Source organism: Apiospora phragmitis (genome assembly GCF_038363925.1).
Source record: "Apiospora phragmitis strain CBS 135458 chromosome Unknown utg000010l:1.0-9815664.0:1.0-9183399.0, whole genome shotgun sequence".
In the NCBI taxonomy this organism is placed as follows: domain Eukaryota; kingdom Fungi; phylum Ascomycota; class Sordariomycetes; order Amphisphaeriales; family Apiosporaceae; genus Apiospora; species Apiospora phragmitis.
The window spans coordinates 7,086,529-7,113,267 of record NW_027117409.1 but is presented as its reverse complement, the minus strand read 5'-3'; the positions used below and the strand labels follow the sequence as shown (position 1 = coordinate 7,113,267).

Here is a 26,739-nt window from a genome sequence, read left to right as displayed (position 1 = left end):
ATTCATGGCTAATATGTGTATTAGGTTACGTATTGTGCGTTGTATAAGTACTTTAGGGAGGAGCGCAAGATGTGTACTCCATCCATACTTGGACGTCAACCGGACTCCCAAAAGGAGGCCGACCACCTTTTCCCATGGATCGGGGGCATTGGAGGGTCTGGATCTCGTATTGCGGGATTCGGGAAGCACAGAAGAAAGCTACTTTACTTATTCCACTCGGATCATCGGCTCAGTCACCCAATACATGCACATACTTATATCTAGGCCACTACCAGCACCTACCTAGAATACTTTCTCGTTAACTCTCCCTCCCCCTTCGATGTCTCCCCCTCAACTTGGGCCTTGAGCGTTGGCGCGCAGTATGGTATGGGCGAAACCTTGCCATACTTAATGTATCTCTCCAAAGCGCTTGATGCCGATGGGTACACCGCACGTGACGATTAGATCAGCGGCGGTCTAGACTGGCATCCAGCGCAGGGATGAGATCGGGGCGCCGGTGAAAACACGACAGCGAAAACAGAGAACAAGCTTCAACGTCGATTGCCACGCAATTGATCGAGCCGCCAATCTATATGGTGCACTAAGTATGCAGGGGGTTATTGCAGATAACACGCGATCTTCTAACTTCTGAGTTTGCTCTTAGTTACCTATCAGTTGCTCCAATACCTCTTTGAAACTTTGATACAAGTGTATTTGCACCTCTACGTCCCGCAAGAAATAACCTACTTAGCGACTATCTTGAGGGTTTAAAGAAGCTTCAATTCGATCGTGGTTTTGCGATCTGCAGGTACTAACCTGCTGGAGCAAGCTTAATAAAAAGCCTGGCTGGCCTGGCTGGCCTGTGCAACAAGACGAAATACATACCCCATTCCGCCCGCAGCTCAGCTCAAGCATCGGAGGAGTAGTGGCCTTGGGGTCCTTGGCTGCCGCTGACGATATTCTGGCAATTGCATCACACAAATCGCACGAGTCAACATACATCGCACACAGTTCGCGGCTACTTCAAACAACCAACATCATTACAGGATCGCTTCTGCACGCCCTCTTTGACACCGCGACCCATCGCAACGACCAGACGCATTCCACCAGCATCCGCTCCTCTCGATATCCTGGCCCCAATCTTGTAGCTCCGTGATGCGCACCCGCACCGGATCTTGAGCAAAACGACCAATTCATGCACCCCTTCTCAGTTGTCACCCTCGCCATATTTGTAGCTGGCTACGGTACTGCTCGATGGGATCTGGTCACACGGCTCTACGAGCTAGCTTTGTTTGCCTGGGATAAGGGCGTCATCGTGAGTGGCTTTACGGATCCAATCCAGACGGAGCGCGTTCCTTCCCTCGTTCTTGGAGTGACAAGTGACTGATAAATCTATGCGCCATTCTAGTCACGCAGTTTCCAGGGATTCGCACTGTTGTCACTACTATTTCTCGTCGTTCTCGTACCTGTACAGTATCTAGCCTCCCTCGAGGCCGACCTGGTACGACCCTCCCTGCAGCCTCTCCGCCTCGCGGTCCCTGTACGAGCTGATTTGAGACACTTCCAACCCAAACAATCAGATAACATACGCTGCGATACGAGCTCGCTCGGCTGACACACACTCTTCATATAGCATCCACGGTCCCTCAGCTCGGGGGTATCCGCCCGTGAACAACTCCGGCGCAGAGGCTCCTTCTAGGCGGAATATTTGTCAGGCTGCTGGGACATGCCCGAGCATGATGGGCTTATGAGAGTTTTCTGGCCGGCGGACATCGAGAGGTCTGAACTACCCGGTGTTATCGTCGGCTGGAAGAATTCAAGCCTTGATGTGGTGGTGGTTGCCGTGCTTAATCATGTTGATGTACGTTTACCCGCAAGCTCGCCTTGTTCGCTTGCACCTCTGATCGTTACATAGCCGAAAAGCGTCGAGAGTGCCTTGGAAAGGGGCATTCTGCTCCGAAATGCGCCGCACCCTACACAGCGCATTGCCCAGTTGTGCGGTTCCCAGTCTATGCATGTCCTCGGCCTGACGAATGTCGGACCAGATGCCAGTCTGGACGCCGAGCCATCCTGGGTCAAAGCCAAAATAGATCCCTACCAGCGAGCACCAACAATCACATGCGCCGTAGCATCAAGCGTCCAAATCATATTGTTCGAACGGCCGATCCCCCAAAATATGCAGTACATATCTTTAAACCCCATTGCTCTTGCATTGGTCGACAAAGAGGACACTCGCCAACCTACCGTATCCGAGGCATCGGATGCTGAGGAGGAGGAGCAAGAAAAACTGGCTAAAAAGAAGAGACAGCATCTCGTAGAGAAGCTCCAACAGCATTCTGTCATACGGCATCCCCCCACAATGAAGGACAAAGTTCTCCCAAGGATTGTCAACCAGGTAAATTGGGCTTGGGAACTGGAACAGCTGCTGCAGAAGAACGTATCGTTGATCGGGACTCGACCCAAGCGAACGCTTAGTGTGTCGGAGCGCGTGGTCGAGCAAGCTACAACGATGCGAAACTATGTCGTCGTACAGATCTGGGACTTCATCATTCTTTACATTTTCCCTATCATCAGAGCCATATTCATCTTTGTGCTCATTGGTCACCGAGGGGCCGCCGAGATACTGCTTCAGATTCTGGAATGGAGGCCCCGTCCTGGTTCACCAGCTCTCAAGGACATATCCGCCACTGCACAGCAAGTTGAGATACGGTTACAACAGTTCTGCTATTGGCCAATGCAATATGTCAAATTGAGGCTCCGGAAGAACGACTGGGACAGCGTGACGACAAGCCACCCGGACTATATCCGCTTCTACAATAGTTTGTGGTTGGTGGCCAACGATGTCATTATCGGCATTGCTCTGGGTTCCTACATCATTGACAATGCTGCGTGGGTATCCGATCAGATTGGGTTGCTGTTGCAGCAGTACACGGTCGACGCTCTACATAGCAGCATCGAGTGGTTGATGGGCTGGCCCGCTGGACTGAAACTCAACAAGGAGTTGGCACTATTTCTAGGCGATCTTTTCTTGTGGGTGATTGAGTACTGGGCAGGCTGCATCAGGGCTTTACAGCCTGTCTTGCCTCGCATCATATGGTTTATTGGCTTCTCGAGCTTTGGCGGTGCCAGCATGCCCATCGCCTTCTCCTCAGATCTCCTCTCGCTACTGACGGTACACATATACTCGTTCTATCTTGCGGCGGCCCGCATCTTCCATTGGCAGCTTACTATCCTGTTGTCCCTTTTCCAGCTATTTCGAGGGAAGAAGTACAACGTGCTCCGGAACCGTGTGGACTCATGCGACTACGATTTGGATCAATTGCTGCTTGGCACAATCCTGTTCACTCTTCTTTTCTTCCTCCTTCCGACGGTCGCTGTATTCTACCTCAACTTCGCCGTGGCAAGGATGGCAATTATCCTGCTCAAAGCCATGTTTGATACGCAACTCTCCTGCCTTAATCACTTCCCCCTATTTGCCCCTGATGCTTCGGGTGAAGGATCCTCGGCGTCTCCCTGGTAAGTATCCTTTCCCTCTACCAAGGCCAATAGCGCATTTGCTAATTACTTGAAGGTGGCATTCGTTTTGAACTTTTTGATACCCAAGATAGATTTGCATTCGATTCTACCTCCATGCCTGCCGCGCCAGCTCAGCCGCCTACTTCCGTTATACATCTCAAGGTTAGCCTCCATACTTGCTTTCCGAACCGATTACATGTCCAGTCCTAACACTAGCGCTCTGCAAGCCAATCCCCCTTTCCTTCACGGCCATGTTCCACCAATATTTCCGAATGGGAAAGCGTATCAGGAAACATTACTTGTCGCCCCGGGTTGTGTTTTGCCTTGCGACTGGTCGATTTGTCCCACCCATCAACCGCAGGAACCTCTACTCGCTTCAATATAGCATGCTCCCAGCAGCTCGAGCTGGAATCATGGAGATGTGGCATGCTCTCAACTCTCTTCCGGCAATGAAACGGCCGGTCAAGGTGCACCCATTTGTATCCAACGGGGGCAGCACCCGGATGAATGGCCGAAGGGGTGCGTACTGAGGTGCTGCATGATGATGAACGACGAGCATGAGGCGTTTTGTATTGATAATGGTAATTAGTAGGAACATAGATTTGTCACTTGGTTGGTCTCAATGATTGGTACATAGAAGAAGGATCAGGCCACATGATCGGACTGAAAGAAGACGCATGTCGCTTTTGTATACAATAAAATCCGCACTGTCTCAGGGTCCCCTCGGGGCCATACGATTCTCATCAAGCCTAAAACTTTGGTTAGGCTGGTATTCTTCAAACAACTTGATCCCAGCCAGCCGTCCTACACACTGCAACTGCCATTTACACCAAAGCCTCTGGGAGAGGCCAACAGACTCCAGACTACATGCAACCGACAAAGGCCAGGTTGCATACCTGTATCTTGACTGGCAAACGTCCAATCCCTCGTTCAAGACCACAGTAGTTCCGCCCAATGGTGTGTTCACAACATGCAAATCTCCCACGATGAATGCGTTGCTGGTCACTATGATGTCGGTCATATGCTCTACAACCAGCTGGCATTGGTGCACAATCGACGGGTCGATGGCCACGAGGGCTCCATTGCAGAGCGATAAGATTTTCAGGTGTGCGTCGTTGACAAGCAACCTGACAGCCGCGTACCTTGCCCACAACAATGCGTAGGACAGCTTTGAGTACGTGTAGGCTTTTGATGACAAGACACATTGCGCCCGTTTGGAGTCATCGGATGGCGGGAGCGTGTGTTGTTGGTAGATCCAGGAAAGCTCAAATTGCCGGGCCCAGTCGCGGAGCATCCTGTCGAGGTCTTGCGCCCCCCTGTTTAGGTCACTCAGCAACTGGCCATTAGGTACTCCAGGCCCCGAGGGGCCTTCCATCGGCCTGAGCAAGCGCAACACTTGATGGCGGAGGCCTGCCGTCCGCACGGTGACGCGATCGTGGACCAGCTCGAACCCGGCCTCACCAAAGACTTCCCCGTCCCTCATCCATTCTGGAACCTCCGAGCCCTGCATGAGTAGGAATCGCAGCAGCCCGCGTCGGCTCTCTTTGACAACCGGCGAACACCGATGGTGGCCGGCCCCGCCGCCGCCGCGTAGATGGTCCTTCCAGTACTGGAGCATGGCCATGGCCCCGTGGTAGTGATGCGCCGGGCCCGTCCGGAGCTTCCGCCACAGGTCCGCCTGGCCGTGCGTGCTGGCGTCGAACCGGCTGAGGAAGAAGACGCCCAGGAGGCAGTCGTCGAGGTTCGCGGCGTCGAGGCGCGCGACGGCCCGCCGCGCCAGCGACAGGAGCGCCTGGTAGTGGCGCGCCGCCTCGGCGCGGGCGCGCGCGTCGTGGTGGCCGCCTCCTTGGACGACGACGCGCGACCACGTCTCGAGGGCCATGCAGCGGATCGCCTCGTCGAGCAGCGCCGAGGGCGCCGAGGCGGACAGCGCGCAGATGTAGTCGTCCAGGGACTTGGTCACGCTCAGCGCGTCGGGCGGCAGCGGCGTCGCGTAGTGGTTTAGGTAGAAGGTGACGGCCTGGACCTCGAGGCTCAGCTGTAGGGGTGCTGAGATAATTGATCCCCCTCCGTCGGGAGGATTGCTGCTGCTGCACGGGTGTCCGGCGGCTGGAAGCGCTGGGCGCGGGCCCCTCGGCCGTCTTTCCTGTCCGCTGGCATATCGATTCTCGAAGTGGATGTCGAGGACTTTCTTCTTCCAGAGGCACGCTCTGCGTGATTGCGTGCATCTCTTGCATGTTGGCTTGGCACCGTCACACTAATAAAACGCGTCTCGGTCAGACGGTACCCCCAAGTGGCCATGCGACACGACACGACACGACAACACACCTTAATCCGCCGCTTCTTGCAGGTCTCACATCCCACTCTCTTTTGCGTCATCTGGTCCTCTCTCGTACTACTTGAGTAATGGCTCCGGTTTGGTATGTACCGTTGTGTTGTCGCTGGCCGGCTAATCACAGAAAAGAGCAGTGACCGCAATCAACGAGGCCAACGTTGATCATTCACGATGATGTGATTGTTCGCTTCGTGAGAAGGGAATCTCGCGGAGTTTCTCCCGTAGAGGTACAGCGTGCTGCATGCGGAAGCAGTTGGTTAGACGACAGTTGCCTTAACCCCGTCAGATAGACCAATGCATGATGTGACCTGTCTCGGGTTACATCTAGTGGCTTATTAGCACAGAGCTGACTGTCTAGAGGCTACGGGAGGGTTAGCGTAAGCAACAAGCACTCGCAGAGTTTCTCCCGCATTGGGAATAGTCCGTTGACAGCCCCTTAGACATGGCGCGGACATAACGGACAGTATAGCTATCACCATCCGTCTCCATCTCCTGGGTCGAGCGACCCAGCCAGTCTATAGCCCAAGTCTAAGTATATATAAACATGCCATTCCCGCTGGAGCTGATGTTCGTTTTGCTCAAGGAACCCAACACCTATACAGACAACAAGACTTCTTTCCCATAATCCAGAAAACTTATCCACAACCCATAAAATGGCTTCGAGAATTGCTCTTATCACTGGCAAGTCACTGTACGGCTAATGAATATGAATATCACCTCACTAACTCTGAGTCATAGGTGCGAATTCTGGAGTGGGATATGCAAGCACGCAAGTTCTCGCCGGTGCTCCCGAGAAATTTCATGTCATCATGGCGTGTCGCTCTCTGGACAAGGCAAACGCCGCCAAGGCCGAGATCGAGGCAGGCGGCATCACGGGCAGCATCTCCACTGTCCAGCTGGACGTAACCGACGACGAGTCGATCCAGAAGGCGGCCGCGTCCGTCAAGCAGCAGTTCGGGCGCCTGGACGTCCTGGTCAACAACGCCGCCATGGGCATCTCGGACCTCGACCCCCGCACCCGCTTCCTGCGGACCATGGAGACCAACACGTTCGGGCCCTTCCAGGTCGCCAAGGCCTTCCGGCCGCTGCTTCTCCAGTCCTCGGGGGCCTACTCCATCTACGTCACCAGCGGCCAGGGCTCGCTCACCAACACGTTCGAGAACCCGCCGCACCCTCAGACGCCGCCCGACACCGAGGCGTACAACGCGTGCAAGGCGGCCCTCAACATGTACATGCTGCTGGACTGGCGCGAGAGCAAGCCGACCAACGTCAAGGTCTTCGCCATGTGCCCCGGCTTCGTCGTGTCGAACCTGCGGGGCCCAGCGAGACCGCCAGGAACGCGGGCGGCGCGGCCCAAGACCCGCGCGAGTCGGGCAGGCTGGTTCTGAGTATCGTGGACGGTGAGAGGGATGCCGACGAGGGCCGCGTTGTCCACAGCGAGGGGACCTATCCCTGGTAAAAAGAACTAAGCTCCATACAGTTGATGGCATAATTAGTACCGCTCTTTAATCTACAACTTTCTCTATGACACTCTCTCGGTCTGTATTGTTCTATATTCATGTCCACTTGAACGTGACCAGAATAAATCCAGGCGTGGGGGTTTTGAGCTGTAATATGCTTTTTCTTTTCCTTGCCATTGCCAGCTGGCACCCCGGAGATGAGTCCGTTGTTGGCTTACTACGGGGTAGATGTTCTGGGGCGGCTGGGGCGCAGGCGAGAAACTAGACAGGCAGTATACGGGCGACAGTGACAAGCAAGGCTAGTGTATACTTGGCCAGCGACTAGTCACTAGGGTATTCCATGGGTCACTATTTGCTGTGCAGTGTTCCCGCTCCATAAAATACCCTGAAGAGTATGCATGGCCCGTGCTGGTTGCGAACATCTCTTCCTGAGACACCGGATTTCGTATTATATCGGACCGAGTCGGAGACGCCTTATTATTATGATGTACTACCTACGGGGTCTCGTAATTGGCTCCGCACATGCATATCGAGTCTTCAGCCAGTGAGGGGGGGGGGGATGCAGACCGAGGAACACATATAAAACGCTATCTGCGAATGGGTGGGCCTATTGGAGTATTATTCTTTATCTCTTTCATCAACTTTCGGACGAAGATGGCTACGTCCGGTCTTGCAGGGCTTATCGGGATACTCGCCGTCGCATACCTCGTCTATCAGATTGTCAAGGCGGTGTACAACATATCCCCTTTGCATCCCCTAAGCAGTATCCCCGGACCATGGCTGTCAGGTGCGACCTACCTGCCCGAATTCTGGTGGGATGTTGTACAGAATGGCCGGTATACCAGTAAGATTGTGGAAATGCATCGCAAATATGGCAAGTATTTATCACTTAAGCGGCAGATGGCATCATTTTCTTAACGTGAGTTAGGCCCCATCGTTCGCATAAGCCCCAATGAGCTTCACTGCAATGATATAAACTTTGGAGATGAAATCTACGCGGTGGGAGGCCGGAAGCGAGATAAGCCACTCCATCAAGTCAATGGCTCAATGTAACATATCCCCGAGACCTTGGATAGGGTTGCCGACTGGAGGATCTTGACTAACACGGGGAAAACAAACAGTCTCAATCTGGCTGAGTTTGGGACAGTAGACCACGATCTTCACCGGCTCCGTCGAGCGCCTGTAGGCCGCTTCTTCTCGCGCTCCATGATCTCCCGCCTGGAACCGGACATCAAGGCGCTCGTCCGCAAGCTCTGCGACAAGCTCCTGGCGCAGAAGGGCCAGCCGGCCTTCGACATCGCTGTCGCCTACAGCTGCTTCACGGCCGACGCCATCTCGGGCTACGCGTTCGGCCAGAACTTCGGCCTGCTCGACCAGGCGGGGTGGGAGCCCAACTTCCACGAGCCGACGCTCAGCAGCCTGCGGCCGGGCCTGCTCTTCCGCTTCTTCCCCTTCCTCAAGGGCGCCGCCGAGCTGGCCACTGTCTTCGTCGACTACCTGCCCGCGTCCACGGGCCTTTTTATTCGCGAGCTGCAGATCAACATCCCGCGCCAAATCCACCAGACCAAGGCCGACCTCGACGCGGGCCTGGCCGTCGAGAAGGAGCACCCGACCATCTTCGCCGAGCTGTGCCGGACCACCGACCTGCAGGAGGATGAGAAGACCGTGGCCAGGCTGGCGGCCGAGGCGCTCGGTATCGTCGGTGCAGGGACCGAGACGACCAGCTGGACGTTGGCGGTGATCACGTACCACCTACTCGACAAGCCGGAACTTTTGGATAGACTGACAAGAGAGCTGCGAGATGCACAAATCGACCCGATGGACCTGCCACAGTGGACGGAATTGTATGTGGATATTACCCGTCTTTGCTCTTTTTGCAACGAGTTTTACCTTCGCCCAGTACCCTGCCCGGAAAAGGGGCAATTTACAGCAGAAACCACCCAAGGCCAAATATTTCCGGGCAGGGCCAAGCAACAAAAATGGTATAATAGCTAATGATGAATCCATTGCCAGCGAAAAACTCCCCTTTCTTGAAAACCGTCATCCAAGAAGGTCTTCGTCTCTCGTACGGCGTCTCCGCCCGCACCGCCCGAGTCGCCACTCAAGAGGATCTGCACTACCACGGAGAGTGGAACAAGAGATCCCTCGACCTGACCATCCCCCGCGGCTACGCCGTGGGCATGTCCAGCTCCATCGTGCACCACGACGAGCGCATCTTCCCAGACTCGCACCGCTTCGCCCCCGACCGCTGGTGCGCGGGCACCGAGCTCTGGACACCGGATGTCGACCGGGGCATGTTCTCGTTCTCCAAGGGCAGTCGGTCCTGTCTCGGTATGAAGTAAGTGTCTCCGTTGCCTGGGTGAGGTGGTATATAATATGCTGACCGCCGCGGTGTCAATTTAGCCTGTCGTTGTGCGAAATGAATTTGGCGCTCTCGGCCTTGGTCCTTTGGGTTCTGCCCTATATGCGAATCTTCGAGACAGATGAGAGTGACTTACGGTACGATCATGACATGTTCATACCTATGCCCAAATCGAGCACCAAGGGTGTACGCATAACGATGGAATAAAGTTGCTCTTTCTTTCCCGACAGAGAAAAAGCAGCAAAATCTAGCGTCTTAGCATGCTATAGTAGTTCTATAGGACATATCATCTGTCATTTTAATATAGCAATACGCAGTCACTAAACTGTCGTAGAAACTTCTTTATTAGAGAGGCAGTATATATACTACTTTAGTTATATTACATAAGCGGGAGTAACTAGTAGCAACTAGGGCACACCGAACTACGAAGGTAGCACTACCTCAGCCCAGGCACCATTGTTGCCTTATTTAGAACAGTCACTGGCGTATAAAACGGCCCAGTAGCCCCCATTACTGTGTCTCCAACACTTCACTTCACCCAGACCTCTACCCGTCATCTTACCTTTACTCCATTGTCTATTCGACGCATCCTTGCCCCATATTCGTAGCTCACTCTGTCTCACCCTCTAGATCAGCACACCTCCCCTTCAAACTTCATATCCGCAATATTACCCAAGCCCGCCATGTGGCCTCAGCTCAAGATCCACGTCAACGGCAGCGGCTCCGTCTTCCGCACGGCCGAGCGGGGCGTGCTGCACATCCGAGTGTCCATGAGCAGCAAGTCGCAGCAGGAAGCGTCGGACGGCGTGCGCGAGACGTCGGCGCGCCTGACAGCGAAATTCCGCGCCCACGCGCTCAAGACCGAGGGCGCCGACGGCCGGCCGACGCCGCACCCGGACGCGGGCATCACGGCCTTCACGGCGTCCTCGCTCAGCACGGACGCGCAGCCCGAGTACGAGTGGGTCGAGGGTCGGCGCCGCGACCTCGGGATCACGTACCGCGCCAGCAGCGGCTCCGAGGTCGTGTTCCGCGATTTGGCTTTGCTGGCCGAGGCCGCGGCCGAGCTGGCCTCGATGCCGCACGTCGCCATTGTGTCGACCGAGTGGCGGCTCACGGCGGCGACGCGCGCCGAGATCGAGCGCGAGGCCCGCACGGAGGCCATCGAGAACGCCGTGCAGAAGGCCCAAGACTACTCGGGCGTCGTCGGCCGCACCGTCGTCGCCGTCGACATCCAGGACGGCCCGGCCTCGGCGGCGAACAGCATCACCAACTCCTGGCGCCCCTTCGGCACCGCCAACCCGGCGTACTCCGGGGGCAGCAGCCTGTTCGGCAACTCCGGGCAGATGATGCAGCAACAGCAGCAGATGCCGGCCTCAGCGCAGCAGCAGACGCAGATGCTGCAGCGACAGCAGGCGCAGGCACAGGCGCAGGCGCAGGCATCACAACCGGAGCAGGCAAACGACGGGCCGTCGGTCGAGCCAAGAACTATTACGGCTTCGGCAATGGTGAACGTCAAGTTTATCTCGGTGGATGGGGAGCCGGTGGATGTGTGATGATGCTGTATGGTACTTACCTGGACCTTGATAGATATTACTGACTTTTAACCTGGTCGTTTAACAGAGCTAGCCGAACACATCTCAAGGACTAAAAAGTGGCTGCTTGCATTTTACAGATGATATATTACTTAAGTAGTAACCAATATCCACTGAAATGAGTAAGCTGTTCACACTATTAATCCAGTTGATATCTTGCTGTAACGCCACAACTCCCTGGGTTGACCTTGCCGGAAGCTAATGGATATCTCGCTCTCCTCAGCTCTCCGTCATTCTCCCCACCTTCACAGGTTCGCATCGCTTCTTCTAGCCAAATAACTCTACTGGGGCGTCATTTCGTGCCCTTGGGCTAGAATGTAGCTCAACGGGGTATCTTGGGCCCTTGTTCTCAGCGTAGCTGCTCGCATTGTACTCTGCTCCCTGTGCTCCCGGCATCTGCTGTGTCTGTAACTTGGCCTCTGATCGCCGTCTTTGTCCGCGCCGGAACAGGTAGACGATGGCGAAGATGGTCAGACATATCATCGCCAGCCCGCCGATGACGCCACCGATGATGGCGCCGGTGTTGTTTGGTGTAGCATTGCCAGCTTCGGATACAGACGTCGACGCCATTGTCCCTGAAAAGATTGTACTTGGGCCTGTACTTGTGGCTGTTGACACCGATCTAGTGGGCTGAGTTGAAGTCACCAAAGGGGCCGTAGGAGTAGCGAGCAAAGTCTGTGTGGTCGGGCTTTCCCCACAAGCAATATAAGAGAAGGTCTGATCCCTCCCATAGTCGAGGAGTGCGGTTGAGCAGAAACCAGAGGTGCTGATACCATAGTCAGTGTCATGAAACCTATACTGAGTACAGTGGAAAGATTTAATTACCAAGGAACTGTGAAGATGTTTGTGAGCCCCAGCTTACCGCAACCTTCAAGACATGCATCTCGATCAAGACAAGCCCCCGCGAAGTTGCAGTCCCCTGCGGATTTAACAGTCGTGGTACAGAAGCCCCAGAGACCGCGGCTGGTATCCACTCGACATGCAAAGCCGGCTTCGGCTGTCCTGTGTCGGTTGGGATTCCCATCGATGTAGCCACACGTATCTGCAGCCGGTGCGCTCGTCGTCGCCGCCCTCCGCTCGATGCTGGGGGTCACTATCTGCCCGCCATCGCTCAGGAATTGTAACTTCAAGGCTAGCGCATCCATTGATCTTAATTAACCAGAAAACCCATACGCACGAGGGAAAATGCATCAACGACTGGGAAAGCCGAGGGGATAAGGACATCAAGGGAGGGAAAGAGGGGTGAGAAAGGGGATTGGGACTTTCGGCTCCTCTTAGGAGAGCAACCACAAGTCCTTGTGCGACCCAACCGCATGCTGTTGGAGATCAGGCTGCGTCATCCTAGCAGTAGCTATTTCGGCAGCACGGAAGAGGCCATGGTAACGTCGATGACGTCGAGAAATATATACCAAGCTGGCTTCTGACCCCTGCTCAACCAGCCACCGAAGAAACGGTCAAATCAGCTACTGCAGCTGACGCTTGGAAATACGGCCGCATCAGAGGCAAAGATTATCGCGACCTCAATGTCGTGCTGCCTCAAGCGTCTGCAGCATGGGTGTCGGTAGCCTTCTCATTGGTTGATTGGTTCGGGCTGAGGCTGGGCATAATACTACTCTTCCCGGTTCACGGCTGCCTGCGCGACTCTTTCTTGCTGTTTTAAACAAAGGCTGCTTGGTAGACTGACCAAGGCTATTGGGGCATGGATTTTATATGTGATGGAGTTTTCCCCATTGACAGGGCTCGAATAATACGGACCAGGCAGCCGGAGCCTGACCTGACCCAACGGTATTAGCGTTGAGCCCTTGCATCACATTCATTCTCGATTCGACTCGCTTATTTGATGCTTACTATGGCCATTCTTGTGATACGCCAAGATGAGCCACCCCAGCAAAACGTTGTTCAGCCCATGCAGCTTATGCAGCTCATGTCAGCTCATGCAGACCACGCGACTGATGTTGGTAGCATCTATCCGTATTCACTCTAACACACACACACACACACACACACACACACACACACACACACCACCCCCACGGAAAAGTCCTCTATCCCTCTTACACCCCCGGAAAAGCCCCTTATCCCTCTGCCTAAAGTCGGGTCCTTTTCGTACCTGGCCTTTGCTGACAACAACCTCGTAAAGCTTGCTTGCATGGGTGGGCTACCCACCTTCAAAAAATGACATTCCCGCCTTGCAGTTCCTCTAATATTATAAGTTAGTCTTGCCCTCTCCTTGACCAAATTGATATCGAGTTTCTCGGCCACCCGTTCGAAATAGAATATGCGCCAACCTACAGCATGAAGGTGCGTCGAATTTTTATCATCCAGGTTTTATGTGCCTTGATTCTGTTCTCGATCATCCATGTGAGCCTTCGAGGTTCGTCCCCGGAATCATGGAGCCGATTGAAGCCGTACGTGCCGGTCCCCTGGAAAAACGGCGGTGATAAGCATGTCGAAATTGCCTGGCCATACGAACCGCAGCTGGACAACATCACAGCGCCCTATGTCAAGTCTATTCTGAATTCCAATGACACCTCACTTCCGCGCCTGCAATGCCCGCCGTTCAACAGTTCGCGCTATGCATATCTGAAGACAGCGACCGGGAAGAAAGACGGCCAGGATGTGCGCTACTTCTTCGCCCTGGACCTACGGCAATCAGAGCATCTCCTTGCGAGACTGCTGGGCTCGATCGTGGAGGCTGCCCATTTCCTCGGTATGTCCTCGTGCGCTCTCTCCATCGTCGAAGGCAACTCGGACGACGCCACGCCCCGGATTCTGGCCGCTCTGCAGCCCGAACTGAGAAGAGTCGGTCTGCGGTACTTCTTGAATCTGACCGACATCAACCCAAAAGTCGACGAGCGCATAGGAAAGCTGGCACAGCTCCGCAACCTCGCGCTAGACCCGCTCTCTTCGGCCGCAGTGGCGGCCGATGCCAGTACCACCATCATATTTGTTAACGATGTGGCACCATGCCCGGACGACCTGTTGGAACTGGTTCATCAGCGGCGGCTCCAGTCTGCCGACATGACGTGCGCCATGGACTGGACGTATGCGGGCAAAGACCCGACGTTCTACGACGTCTGGGTGGCGAGGACACTCAAGGGGGACAGCTTCTTCCAGATCCCACCAGACGGGAGCTGGGACCAGGCGTGGAATCTTTTCGCCGGTGACCCCGACACACAGCAGCGATACAACCAGAAGCTTCCCTTCCAGGTTTTCGCCTGCTGGAACGGGGCCACCGCGTTCGGCGCCGGCCCGGTTTTGGGATTGCCGGCCGAGCCGGGTCGTGGGGCAGGGGGGGAGGCCCACGGGGGCAAAGTAGCCTTCAGGAGCAACCGGGAGGAGGAATGCTATGCCGGTGAACCCACTTTGTTCTGTAAGGATCTGTGGTGGGCTGGATACGGGAGGATTGCCGTAAGCAAGCCTCACCCCCAACAGGCTCATGCCGACTCGTTCACTTGCTAACGACGGACACCCACAGGTCATCCCCTCTGTGAATATAGAGTACTCTGACGAAGCCTCCACGAAGATCAAGAAGCTGAAAGGTTTCACATCGAAGTGGACGGCACAGGAGGACCTGCCCGCCACCAGGATTGAATGGCAGAGAGAGCCTCCTGCGCAGTGGAAGTGTATGCACGGCTGGCATGACCAGGTTTGGGTGCCTTGGAACCAAACGTTGAATTAACACGACGTAATCAAAGGGATGATGATACTTTAATAGGCAGTAATTAATAGACATCTTGGACAAGCAGCCAGCATAGCCCGTTCTCCTCCCGGTGGGAGCGAGATCACCAGTTGGGCCACACACGTGTATCAACCAGCATTGCCCGACCGGGTTCTGGGCAGCTCGCTTCACAATACCGGACTGCCCAAGAAATCGAGGTGGTGTGCCATGTGAATATTAGTTATAGATCTCAAACCAGATGTCCTGCTCCCCCGGACAGAAGCCAAGCTCGCGATCCATTCCTTTAGCGGACTTCCCCTCCGTGCCGCGCTCTGATTCGATTGGTGGGTCTCTAGTTCTTCCATGCAACCCCTATTCAAGAGGAGTCGTTACATCTATATATCTGGCATGGCATCTCATGTAGCACCCGATTGGCGAGGCGGTACAGCTCAGGGCTGTCTGCAGCGTACAATCCACATAAGGAGACGTCACTACTGTGCCAATGCCAAGCTGTGGTGCTATAAAGCCAAGAGACGTGTGTGGTTGCAAGAAGCTATCAAGTGACTATCGACATTGTTAAGCTTGAGAGAAATCTCGCACTAGACGGAAAATAATCAGGTAGTAGTACATGGGCGGCCAGATGGAGTGGGTACACGAGTATACGCCACGAGAGTAAACCTTGTACTATAAATGAAGTAGATCAGCTCTGATCCTGAGTGAAGCTTCCCCTCGAAGAAGGATTTGCAAACACACTCCACTCTGGTGAACCAAGCAACTAGTCGTCTTTCGTTACTTCATCAAAAGGCCACTGCATATATTGGCCGTCGCCATGTGCGTCAAACCTATCGGTGTTCTAATAGGGGCCGCCACCCTGGCTCGGGGGTCACTGGCTGCCCAACCGGTCTGGGGCCAGTGTGGAGGACAAGGATGGTCAGGGGAAACAACGTGCGAGTCAGGGTCGGCCTGCGCCTCGCAAAACCCATGGTACTGTAAGATATGATCTGATCCTCTATATTAACCCTATCGAGGAGAAGGGGAAGCCCATACGTGATCTAACCTTTTTCCAATTCTCATCAGTCCAATGCATCCCCGGTGCACCTACCCAAGTCCCTGACCCGGGCACTACCACGGCTCCGCCAACGGCGACGACGACAACTGCCGGTGGCAGCAGCGGATCACAGACTACCAGCGTTGCCGCGACATACTCCGTCGACCACTCCCTGCCGGACCACTCCCTGCCGGACCACACCATCTACCGGCCCGTCGACATGGACGCCTTAGACAAGATGCCGGTTCTAGTATGGGGTAACGGGGCCTGCTCAGCCAACTCGCTATCACACCAGGTGAGTCTCCTTCTCTTCTCTCTCCTCTACTTTCCCTTCTTACATACGCATCTTGGAATTTCTTCAGATTTCGGGCGTCAAAAAAGAAAAGCTGACCAAAGCATGAATTATACAACCTACTAGAACTTCCTCCTCGAGATCGCAGCAGATGACCAGCGGCATCACGTGGGCCGTCAGCAACGCGGGCAAGGGCACGTATGCGCACATGGACACGAGCCGGATCGCGGCGGCGGGCATGAGCTGCGGCGGCATCGAGGCCTACGCGCAGGTACGTTTTCTTCGAGGTTCGACGAGATGGCGAAGAAAAGGAAAGGAAAAAGAAATAAAAACTTTGACTCGAGAGACATAATAATGATAATAATAACAACCAGGCCTTCGACTCCCGCGTCACGGCGATCAGCATCTTCAACTCGGGCCAGTACGACACCGGCGGCACCAACAACGTGCTCCCCCGCATCACGAAGCCCATCTTCTTCTTCCTGGGGGGACCAAGCGACATCGCACACAACAATGTAAAACATTTCATCTCACCCTCTATCTCCTCCTGTCCATTTCCCCACAGCATCATCCCCCCTCAAGCTCGAGTTGCTGACTAACCCTCCTTTCCAACAGGGAATGCGCGACTACGCCGCCGTACCAGCAGGTCTCCCGACGTGGGTGGGCAACTACCCCGTGGGCCACGGGGGCACGTACGGAGACCCCAAGGGCGGCAAGTTCGGGATGGCGGGGCAGCACTGGGCGCGTTGGCCGCTGGGCGGGGACACGTCGGCGGCCTCGTACTTCACCGGCAACGGGCCCAGCAGGACGGCTGGACCGTTCAGAGCAAGAGCCTGAACAACCTGCAGACTACCCTATTTGAGAGACATGGCGGCGGGCGAGTTCTCGAGTAAACGCTACATGCATCAAACGTAGACAGACTACAATCAACAGGTTTCACGTAGAGGACAACAGAAGATGTTAAGAGATACATATGTAGCAATGTGAACACATCATATCTTCTTTAAAATTCTGTGCATGGTGGTATCATGGTGCCGGGCCCTTATCTAACAAGGACCAGCATTACTAACAAACAGTGCTACACATTCTCTCAAGGACACACGACACCTCCCAATGATACGTGTAAAAACAAAGGAGAAAGGCAATCCGACAGCCAGCCAGAAACAGCCAATGATTGTAATGCATCAATCCCTAACCGTCTAATCCATCCCAAATCCCCCAGGCCGCTTGCAGATTCACCGAATCTAGATTAGCATTGTAGTTGACATCTCTGTCGAGGTCACGTGGTATAGTAGCGTTGCTGTTGTCGCGGTCGGGCACGACTGTGTCGCGTGGAGTCGCAAGCTCCGATCTCTTTCTTCGAGATGGTACTATCGTGATCAGCGGTGAAGTCGTCGATGTCGGTTGGTGCAAGGGGTTGTAGCAGGCAAAATCTCATCCGGCTCAAACCAAGGAACGCGGCCCTGGCTATGAGCGTCGATGTAGTGATGCTTTGCCGTAGCGCAGAATTGAACATTGTCGTATCCATTTCGCCCCAGAATCACTCTAGCTTCGTCCCTGCTGAGGCAATGCAGGCAAAGCCTTGTCGAGGCTATCTTTACTGAGCCGGCCCCGCGGTATGCTTCCTATACTGCTAGCGCCACTGGCGCCACTGCCACTGCGCTTCCTCCCATAACCACCACCACCGCTTGTATTCAAGTAGCTCGACTTGGGTGGAGTGGGCGGACCTCTGCCTCCGATGCCATGGGGGCCTAGGTCGGTGAACCCGTCAGGTCTAGTCACACTCGGGGTATCCATGGCACTAGGCGTGAATGGTCGGTTTCCATTGCTAGCGCTCTCGCCGCGACTCCTGCCGCTCACACTTCCAGCCTCCGCTGTTTCCTCGACGACAGGCAGCACGGTATGCGAGTTTCCCTTTCCTTGCGCATTGGATCCAACAGTATTAGCCGTGGATATCTTCCGATCGGGTACATCTTGTTCCTTGGCGACACCTTTGTCCTTTTTGAAAGCCTTTCGGCTGGCCTTTTCCAGCGTGGGGTTAGGTTCTGGAGACTTTGGACTGCGTAGTCCCGGAGGCGCGGGTGGTAAATAGGTCGGGGCCGGTGGTGCGCTGTGCGAGTGAGGAAGACCGTGGCCGATTGGCTGCTCCTCGTTCTCGGCTTCTGCGAGCCGAATAGCGTGCTCGCGGTCTAGCGCATCCCGTTCCGCTTCCTCGGAAGACATTGTAACACCTTCCATGAATTTGATGAAGCGCTCGCCATACTCCTCTGGCGGAAGCGCAGAGATTTGAGTACGATCACTGGACAAACCTTTCCAGAAATGCTCAATCTTTTTGATCATTCCATACTATTCAGAAGGTCAGTTTCGGTATATTTGGCAGAGGCAAGGGAGAAAAGACACGTACGTGAGTAAGGCAGTCAATGACACCAAGATAGTATACTTCCTCTCCTGCAGCATTGTCCTCATGAGTGGCTCTTAAACCGCCATCATCGCTGTAGAAGATCCCACCGGGCCGGTTTCCCTCTTCCAGTTCTTCGGGCATCCTGTTGCTGGTCTGACCCATAGGTACCGGCCGTTCCGCGCGGATCATCTGCCTCAGTTCTCTCGCCTTACGTGCACTTTCGAGCTTAGATGGTGTCCGCATTAGAACCTGGTGGGGGTCCGTTTCGTCGCTGGGACCTTCGCGACCGCCCGGGTTGAAGACTTGCAGAGTTTTGTCGCGAAGATTCTCCTCATTGCCCTTCTTCAGATCGTGAACGCCAATGAGCAAGGAATAGTCCATAATCTTCAGCTTCTGCATCAGGCGCACATCACGTTGCAGCTGCTCCAGGAACAGCTGTTTTTTGGTAAGACCCAATTCCAGGTGTCTCTTCCGTCGTAGCCAGTTCAGGTCCTTGAGCGTTGCGCGTGGGTTCTTTTCCAGATCCTCTTCTCTATAGTCGCGGCCAACGGTAGAGCCCTTCAAGTCGAAAGTCTGGTGGATGTCCCGGTGCGGCGGGAACAGATTGTTCATGACAACAAAGTGAATCTTCTTGCCATAGGGCATTTTCACGCGATGCAGGCCGTAGAACTGAGAGAGAGGAGCGTGTTGGGGTTGTCGGCAACATGGTTGTAGTAATCCTTGAGGATTCGCCGCAGAAATTTGTGCTCGCCATGATGAATGGTCTTGATGATGTACTTGTAATCCCGAGAAAAGTAGAAGAAGCTACCGCTCTTTCCCGGAGACCCAAGCTCAGACAGTATGTACTTACCAGTCAATGACATGAGGTAGTCGGCGGGATCCAACCTAAAGAGAGCTCGGAGGTGCCGGAAGACCCAGGGCGCATAATCCTTGAACTTGAAGTCGTATTTGGCCGAAGGCACCAGCTCGTTCCCAGCGATATCAAACGTCGACTTCTGCTTAGCCTCGAAGTCTGCATCAGTCAAAGGACGGTCGAGCTTGGCATTGGTCCGCGATACCGAAACGCGGATACCCGTCAACATGTTGTAAGCCGTGGTCCAGTTGGCATGGTTCTCATCCACCTTGGTTCCCACCAGCACCTTGTCCTCATCCATATCGTCCTTTCTCTTTTTCTTAGCTCGTTTCTGCCTGTATGCTTCCGCCCACCGCAGAGCATCATCGTCAGGCACCACTTCATCGCGGACCATCTCCGAGTGCAGAGAACGCGTGTTCTTACGACCGAGACTAAGCGATCCTCTGCGACCACCGGGCCCTGGAACGGTTGGAGAGTAGCGCCCGCTGGCATAGGCACCGTCAACACCGTCTTTGGACGCACGTCCAGTGACCTTGGGCACTTCCAGAGTATGCCTGTGTTTGAGTTGAGCAGGTGGTGGCTGCAGCGCGGACGCTGAGGTAGATGCGGGCGAAGAAAACCTCTGCTGTATTCCCGCGTTTGAAGGGAGAGGACTCAGGTTCTGAGAAGCATCATTGGAGAACCGCGAGGGCATGGCATCAACAGGAGTTTGTTGGAGGGATCCCCGTGCCGAAGAATCACCCGAGCTTCTGATGGCATATTGAGAGGGCTGCTGTACGCCAGCTGTGGCATTCTCGGCCGATTGCCCGTCGGACCCAGCGCGATCGTTCGGGAAAGGTTGTGTGGTACCATTTGATCGATTCCAGAAGCCTAACCGGCTTGGTGGGTTGTGCTTTTCGTTATTAGGACCGTGTCCATTCGCTACGCCGTAGCTCGGTTGGGAGCCATTGGGCAACGGCGACATGCTCGAGCTGTGTTCTCCATTCATCCGAGCTCGATGGTCGGAGGTATCTGATGAGTGGGAGGAAGCGTTGTCGAATTCGCTCAGGCTCTCGTTCGTGTCCCTCGCCGAGTCGTGTCGTTGATGATGCCCGACCGTGGGTTGTGACAGGGACTTCTCGAAATGTTGGTCGCCGCTTAGATGAACCACGCCGTTGTGGGATGCATAGATGGGTGAATTTTCGTTGGTGACGAACGATGGCATCTCGCCGCTACAGAATGCTGGGGTTGTTGTCGTCGCTATTCGCTCGTTACCAGCTGATGGGACTATGCATCGGTGTCGTGGTTATGGTAGTGTACCGGTTGGTCAATCTGCCTTCAAGTTTCGACTTGAAGTAAACAAGTCGAGGTCGGGCGCTGGCCGGGAACTAATTGAACTTCCGTCCCTCCTCCCTTCTTTCCGCTCTGAATGACTCGCTTGATCGTGTTCCGTTTTAACCGAGTGTTTCTGAGACAGGCAAAGGGGGTACAATACACGCTGGAGGCAGCACACGGGGGCGATATAACGTTAATTGAGCGATAGTAGTTGCTGGCTGTCAATGTGGAAGGGGAAATGGGCCAAGTGAAGGAGGATATTGGAAATCAAAATAGGAGTTAAGCGTAGTATTGGTTGTCGGGCAGACAGAACAATAGAGAGATCGATAGATAGGGAGAGTGGAATTGGGGCTTGAACGCGCAAAGACTGGACGTCGGGTTTCGTTACGTTGCGTTGCGTTGGATGCAAGTGCCCCCCGGGAAGATCAAAATCATGGACGGTGGATGGGTTCACTCATGCAGAAAAAGAGCAGGTTAGTAGAGAGACAGACAGGCAGACTTGGCTGGGCTGGGCTGGGCTGGGCAGGCTAGAGAGAAAGAGAGAGAGAGAAGAAAGTTGGCTACTAGTTGGCACAGGCACAGCATAGCACAGGAACATCCGAACAGGGCGGGCCACGCGCATCAATCTCTTCTCAATGCAGTACAGTACAGCAAAGCCAGGAGGGACTTTTGGCGAGGCACAGGCCTGCCACCGAGTACTGCACCAAGAACCGGCACCTCGCTGAGCTGGTTCTCCCAATCTATGCTCGCAGTGCACGGTGTGGGGCGCGGACCGACACACGCTGGCCAATATCTCCCTCATTCCGCCGTATGATTGGTAACCAAATCAGGACAGCTTCTTTTTAATCTGCCAGTCTTCCTCCCCGCCCTCCCCCTTCTTCATGCTCCATTGCGTCCAGCTGGCCAGGGGTTTCCTCGCGACAGCAGATAGCGAGGTAGAACTTCGGGACTTGTAGTAGTGTTAGTAGACAACATAACATGCACCTGTTGTCGTGAGCATAGTCGGGTTGACAGCTGATAAGCAATTTCCAGTCAACATGCAATTGCAGGTATGTTCCTGTCTGTATGCAAGTGTGGTGTTCCAGGAATGGAAGAGACCCCGAATGGCGTGACGACATAAGGCAGTGGCAGGTTTTTTTCTTTGGTTACATTTCTCTGCTTCTTCAATTGATAATACCTACTACGGACGACCCGACTTTCTTAGTTAGGATCGCCAAGGCACGATTGATCTACAGCTGCATTGATTTTGGCCATGTTTACACCTACATTGGGACAAATCTTGAATCACGAGGCAGCAACCAGATGTGGCTTTTGTACTATCGGTATGGCATCTAGTAGTAGGTCTAGCTACCTGGTAAGTAGGAAATATTCAACGGTCGCCGGCTGTCTATTCGACAATGTATCCGGGAATCTAGTGTCAGATTTGGCCAATTCTTCGCCCTGAGGCTTTCCAGCCGCGCTGCGAGAGGCCTAGAACATAAAGGAGCATCCAGCGAAGTAACCAAATTATTGCCATCCACCATCGAAGCTAATGGCGCCGTGCTTCCGTTCGTTCGGATCCAAGCCACCATTGTGGACAAATCCCTAATTATATCCCATCTATCAGCATATGCTCAACATGCAAACGTCCAAGGGTTCTAAATCAGTCGTGCGAGATTGAAGGCAATCACGTCCTGTACGTCGTCATGCTGGCCCAACCTATCATTATGCTGCCCGAACCAACCCACCTACACGTGTACTGTACTATAGGTACTGTAAGTACGGAGTACCCGACTGTAATAAAGATCACTCGCTCACGACGGGCAGTAACGGGATGGATAGTAAGCAGCCATGCTCCCTCGGCCTCCCCCTTTTTTGACATCTCGCCTGCATGTTTTAAATCATGTACCCGGTATACGTGCAGCAGCCGTCACGCTGCACAAGTGCGAAAGGCGTTGTTGCTTCTCAGTTGTCATGTTGTCCTATGTACTGTAAAACCCTCGACTCCGTATCTGCGCGACATGAGAGCCAAAACCGACCAGGTCCCCATAGGCACTTCTCCACGCCAAAACGCAATCTCCTTTGTGCTTGGCCACCGCAGAGGCCACATGCTGCGGCATCGTGAGGACATCCCGCATTTGCCGATTGCCGTGTTTTCCTTTCTTTTTATTACTCCTTGGAGGCTTGGCGGCCTCTACAGTCAGGTGACTGGCCATTCCTCGCGCAGCCCGTGGACACGGAGGCCGAGGACCCAAACTTGCGAATATACACGCTTCTGGTCAAATCCATCAAGTCAATACATCTCAGCCTGCGAGTAACGTACACGTCTTCTCAAAACGGACTGTGGCTTTTCGTGCACCGATGAGTAGCGAAGAGGACTTGTACAGTGAAAAAAGCCCAGCCCCGATCTGTCACCTTGATGCTTGATTCTTTTCCGGCGAGACCCACGGAGCGTCTAGCAGCGCTCTAGCTGGTCCCCTGCCAAGCAGCGAAGGAGAGACCATTCACTAGCGATCAACAAACTATGAGGTCACCGTAAAGCATGCGCTGTCCATCAATGCACTGATCTTCATCATCCCGAACAGCCTAACTTCCTCCTTCCCAAGTTGCTCAAAGATCCCCTCGGAAACTCGTGGTCAATCTCTGAGGCCCAAAGCTCGATGCGACAATGCCCATCTGTCCCTATCTCACCTAGCAGAACCTTCTATGTAACGATGGCCGTTGCCGGCCAAAACCCCTGATCGGATGATTGCTGGACATTTCGCCGTGGAGCGTGGGGCAACTGGACGAAGATATCTTGCTCATTCGTAATCTTATCCACGGAGAATACTGCCGACACCTGATGATCGATGCCAACTAACAAAGGCTATCTGGCTATGCTTCCGCCCGCCAGTGCTCAATATGATCGATAGCCATGGGCAATGCCCTCAAATCAGCATTTCTAAGCATCAGCGTAGGCCTCTTCTCTATGTATACATGTGTGCTGAATGTACAATTCTTGTACAATGATATTTTGCATATCTTGCTGAAGCAGAGAGAGTCTTCGCCCCATGTTTCATCTATGTTGAATCCCAACGCCCAGTGAATCCCTGACGCTATTATACAAAGTGTTGCAGGCCTTAGTTGCAGTGTTGTCGTCTCGTAGGACCAAAAGGCATTTTCACTTGTCTCCTGGGCTACTCGCAGGCCAACCCTATCTTCTCGATGCGGACACACCGGTCCTTCGACTCACATCTTGTTTGCGTTCTCCTTGTCTAACCTCTCGAAGGTCTTCTTCTTTTGGTAGTCTGCGACGCGGAACTTCTTGAAATATGTGACCTGAAGGGAGTGGAGAATAGCAAGTATCAGCAACGGGGGTCCATCAGCAGCCTCGTCTCAGCAAAGAAAGGGCCCAGTCAACAACACCACTCTACTACTCACCCAAGCCGCCGCGCAGTCTTGCTCGAACTGCTTGTTCTCCGCCGCGCATTCCCTCTCGGCCGTCTTCTTCCCGTCTCCGTTCAGCGAGTCGATGACATTGCGCTTGTCCAAACAGCCGTAGAAGTTGTCGCGTGCCTCCCAGCACCGCTTGCGCTCTGATCGGTCGGGGGCTACGGCGCCCTTGCGAACCTCTTCGGCGCGCTTGGACTCGGGAGGAGAAGTAGTCGAATATGCCCATGGTCGGTTTGTTGTCTCACGAGCCGTTTGTTGTTTGTTTACTCGGTCGAATTGGATGGCGCTGTGGTGGATTTCCGAATTGGTTCGGTCGTGAGGATGCAGATTGTAGCTCGTGAGGTCACCAATGACGAAAATAGAATCTCTCACCTAGCGCCGTAGCTCTCTCGCTCTCTTGCAGGTCCGTTAGAAGCTATCGCAAGCCAATCGATTTGACTATCAGTGGGTCCGGCGCTCAAAACAGCAGGCGGCCAGTGGGAAAGTTCAGTGTACGATGTACCTAATCCCCTAAGCCCGTTAATTGACGTAGCTCCTCAGCCATCTAGTATTACCTCCAGCAGCTTGATCAACCGTTGATCGATCACTCTGTTACGCAATTATGTATTTAATTTTCGGTCTTCTGTTATGATCATTAGTTCACACCCACGATCGTGTCGCCAGAAGGTAGCTATGCACGCAGCAATTACGGTGAGAGATAATGGTATATGCGACACGAGGTCTCACGACCTAGTTCTGGGCAGCACCTGATAAACCAGCTCACACAGCGGATACAGGCATAATGGAGCGAGCCATACTTATGAATTGCTTATTGATTACGATCTATAGTATGCTTCACCTCTCATCATTGCGCCTTCCCCTATTTATAGTTCACCTTGATGGTCCAGTTGTCCGTCGCCTCATCGTGCTCGGTCAGGGTGACGGTGACACCCAACTCCTCCACGGTCAAGGACGACTTCCGGGGCGACGTGAAGGACAGCGGCGCGAGGTTCTTGGCGTAGCCACCGCACCAGCGCAGGTCGACGTCAAGGCCGCTGAGGATGCGGATGGGGCCCTAGCCCGTTCTCCACGTTGGTGTCGACCGTGTACAGCAGGACGCCGGGCCCGCACAGCTCGTCGTCGACGCCGTTCTTGGTGCGCGCCTCGGCCACGAGCGCCGTCGTGCCGCTGGCCGCCTTCTTTTCCAGCGGCGCGAGCACGTGCGTTGTCGAGCCCTTCTCTGTGGTGCAGTGCGCCGCCTAGTCCGCGAGCCAGCCCATTCGCCACTTGTCCCACGAGGAGTGGTCAAGGCCCTGCTCGAACGTGGCGCCCATCAGGCTGTAGCCGCCGACGAGGTCGCCGGGGAGGCCGGTGTGGCTGGTCAGGTAGTAGTCGGGCAGGCCCTGGTGTGGGCCGTCTCGTGCGCCAGCGCCTTGAAGCCCTTCTGGTTGAAACCGCCGTAGAGATCATGGCCGAACGCAACGGCCCTCTTGGCGACTGCCGTGCCGACCGTGGTGTTTGCGATGCCATTGGGCATGCGGACTTCTGGCTCGTACATGTAGGTATACGAGTTGGAGAAGGTAGCGCTGGGCGGCGCGCCGAGGTAGAGAATGTCCATCTCGGGGAAGATGGAGGCGTCGGCGTCATGCGCCTGCATGTAGGCGTCCAGAGCGTCCTGGACGTACTTCATCAGGTGGAAGCTCGTGATGCCGCCCTCCCACTGGTATGAGGCGGCGGTGGCGGGCATGCGGTAGATCTGCTGCGTGTCGCCGTTGATCTGGAGCGACAGCTTGCTGTACGACGAGGTGTGGTACCACTCCTCCATGGCGGCCGCGTGGCTGTCAAACAGGCTCTGCGGTTCGGAGGAGTTGGAGATGGCGTCAGGGAAGTCGATGAACATCATCCAGCCCTTGACGCTGCCGGTGCTCTTGACGCTGTCGGCCGTGAGGTCAAAGCCTGCGAGCCTCCCTCCATCCGGGCCAGCAGCGAGCAGGCACTTTGGGGGCTGGCCGCTAGATCCTTAAGTATAGGGAGAGTCGGCGTGGCGGAAGCTCCAGGCCAGAGGCTCAGCGCCGCGACGGCGGCAGCGAGCTTGGAGATCATCGTAACGAGTGACAGGTGATGCTTGGTTCACCGGAGAATGCTACTGGAAGCTGCTGAATGCTGATGCTCGCCTTAAGGCCAAATCTTCATCTTGAACAGCGACATCGTGACTATTTATGTAATAGAGTTGATGGGGCTATCGCGGAAGACGAGGCAATGGCCGGTGAATTTATCTTCGAACACGGGGTGGCCGGTGGACTCTTCTGTCCTAAGTCTGGCAGTAAGTGGCGGCCTCCTGTGTGAGAACTCTGAAGCCCTGTAAGGAGCCGTGCTAGCTATCGGTGACAGCTCTGCCAAGCTTTCTTGTCGTATACAACACGCTCCATACCTAACCTACCTATACCCAACAATTTGGAGTGATGGTTTTATTGATTCCTATTTTAATCAATAATATCCTATACTCGTGTGATTCTCCTTTTATAGACCTCTTTGT

At 54.4% G+C, this 26,739-nt stretch overlaps 12 protein-coding genes across 12 annotated transcripts; 7 read left to right on the top strand and 5 right to left on the bottom strand.

Moving 5' to 3' along the window:
* Positions 1-1,174: 1,174 nt before the first annotated feature.
* On the top strand, positions 1,175-4,025 carry PG994_011932 (N-acetylglucosaminyl-phosphatidylinositol biosynthetic protein; the record flags this gene model as incomplete). Its single annotated transcript, XM_066863341.1, has 6 exons — positions 1,175-1,294; positions 1,388-1,480; positions 1,679-1,840; positions 1,895-3,495; positions 3,626-3,657; positions 3,700-4,025. The coding sequence occupies 6 exons, from the start codon at positions 1,175-1,177 to the stop codon at positions 4,023-4,025; spliced, it is 2,334 nt and encodes a 777-aa protein (XP_066712451.1).
* Positions 4,026-4,207: 182 nt separating this feature from the next.
* Positions 4,208-6,073, bottom strand: PG994_011931 (uncharacterized protein; the record flags this gene model as incomplete). Its single annotated transcript, XM_066863340.1, has 4 exons — positions 4,208-4,244; positions 4,392-5,752; positions 5,892-5,944; positions 6,001-6,073. The coding sequence occupies 4 exons, from the start codon at positions 6,071-6,073 to the stop codon at positions 4,208-4,210; spliced, it is 1,524 nt and encodes a 507-aa protein (XP_066712450.1).
* A 497-nt stretch (positions 6,074-6,570) lies between these two features.
* On the top strand, positions 6,571-7,289 carry PG994_011930 (uncharacterized protein; the record flags this gene model as incomplete). Its single annotated transcript, XM_066863339.1, has 2 exons — positions 6,571-7,115; positions 7,154-7,289. Coding segments are annotated over 2 exons (681 nt in total), but the record flags the coding sequence as incomplete, so codon positions are not given.
* A 655-nt stretch (positions 7,290-7,944) lies between these two features.
* On the top strand, positions 7,945-9,859 carry PG994_011929 (uncharacterized protein; the record flags this gene model as incomplete). The annotated part of the gene is given in 6 exon segments (XM_066863338.1): positions 7,945-8,134; positions 8,219-8,339; positions 8,412-9,134; positions 9,304-9,329; positions 9,343-9,628; positions 9,694-9,859. 6 exon segments carry the CDS (start codon positions 7,945-7,947, stop codon positions 9,857-9,859), a joined length of 1,512 nt encoding a protein of 503 aa, XP_066712448.1.
* Positions 9,860-10,335: 476 nt separating this feature from the next.
* PG994_011928 (uncharacterized protein) lies at positions 10,336-11,205 on the top strand (the record flags this gene model as incomplete). Its single annotated transcript, XM_066863337.1, has 1 exon — positions 10,336-11,205. One exon carries the CDS (start codon positions 10,336-10,338, stop codon positions 11,203-11,205), a length of 870 nt encoding a protein of 289 aa, XP_066712447.1.
* Positions 11,206-11,511: 306 nt separating this feature from the next.
* Positions 11,512-11,814, bottom strand: PG994_011927 (uncharacterized protein; the record flags this gene model as incomplete). Its single annotated transcript, XM_066863336.1, has 1 exon — positions 11,512-11,814. The coding sequence occupies one exon, from the start codon at positions 11,812-11,814 to the stop codon at positions 11,512-11,514; it is 303 nt and encodes a 100-aa protein (XP_066712446.1).
* Positions 11,815-13,539: 1,725 nt separating this feature from the next.
* Positions 13,540-14,926, top strand: PG994_011926 (cryptococcal mannosyltransferase 1-domain-containing protein; the record flags this gene model as incomplete). The annotated part of the gene is made up of 2 exons (XM_066863335.1): positions 13,540-14,655; positions 14,723-14,926. 2 exons carry the CDS (start codon positions 13,540-13,542, stop codon positions 14,924-14,926), a joined length of 1,320 nt encoding a protein of 439 aa, XP_066712445.1.
* Positions 14,927-16,396: 1,470 nt separating this feature from the next.
* On the top strand, positions 16,397-17,082 carry PG994_011925 (uncharacterized protein; the record flags this gene model as incomplete). The annotated part of the gene is made up of 3 exons (XM_066863334.1): positions 16,397-16,516; positions 16,620-16,760; positions 16,861-17,082. The coding sequence occupies 3 exons, from the start codon at positions 16,397-16,399 to the stop codon at positions 17,080-17,082; spliced, it is 483 nt and encodes a 160-aa protein (XP_066712444.1).
* A 708-nt stretch (positions 17,083-17,790) lies between these two features.
* PG994_011924 (Phosphatidylinositol 4-phosphate 5-kinase its3) lies at positions 17,791-20,703 on the bottom strand (the record flags this gene model as incomplete). Its single annotated transcript, XM_066863333.1, has 3 exons — positions 17,791-18,591; positions 18,650-19,315; positions 19,351-20,703. 3 exons carry the CDS (start codon positions 20,701-20,703, stop codon positions 17,791-17,793), a joined length of 2,820 nt encoding a protein of 939 aa, XP_066712443.1.
* Positions 20,704-24,020: 3,317 nt separating this feature from the next.
* On the bottom strand, positions 24,021-24,768 carry PG994_011923 (uncharacterized protein; the record flags this gene model as incomplete). The annotated part of the gene is made up of 3 exons (XM_066863332.1): positions 24,021-24,110; positions 24,213-24,589; positions 24,753-24,768. 3 exons carry the CDS (start codon positions 24,766-24,768, stop codon positions 24,021-24,023), a joined length of 483 nt encoding a protein of 160 aa, XP_066712442.1.
* A 334-nt stretch (positions 24,769-25,102) lies between these two features.
* On the top strand, positions 25,103-25,466 carry PG994_011922 (uncharacterized protein; the record flags this gene model as incomplete). The annotated part of the gene is made up of 2 exons (XM_066863331.1): positions 25,103-25,212; positions 25,283-25,466. 2 exons carry the CDS (start codon positions 25,103-25,105, stop codon positions 25,464-25,466), a joined length of 294 nt encoding a protein of 97 aa, XP_066712441.1.
* Positions 25,467-25,584: 118 nt separating this feature from the next.
* PG994_011921 (uncharacterized protein) lies at positions 25,585-26,103 on the bottom strand (the record flags this gene model as incomplete). The annotated part of the gene is made up of 1 exon (XM_066863330.1): positions 25,585-26,103. The coding sequence occupies one exon, from the start codon at positions 26,101-26,103 to the stop codon at positions 25,585-25,587; it is 519 nt and encodes a 172-aa protein (XP_066712440.1).
* Between the last annotated feature and the right edge of the window lie 636 nt (positions 26,104-26,739).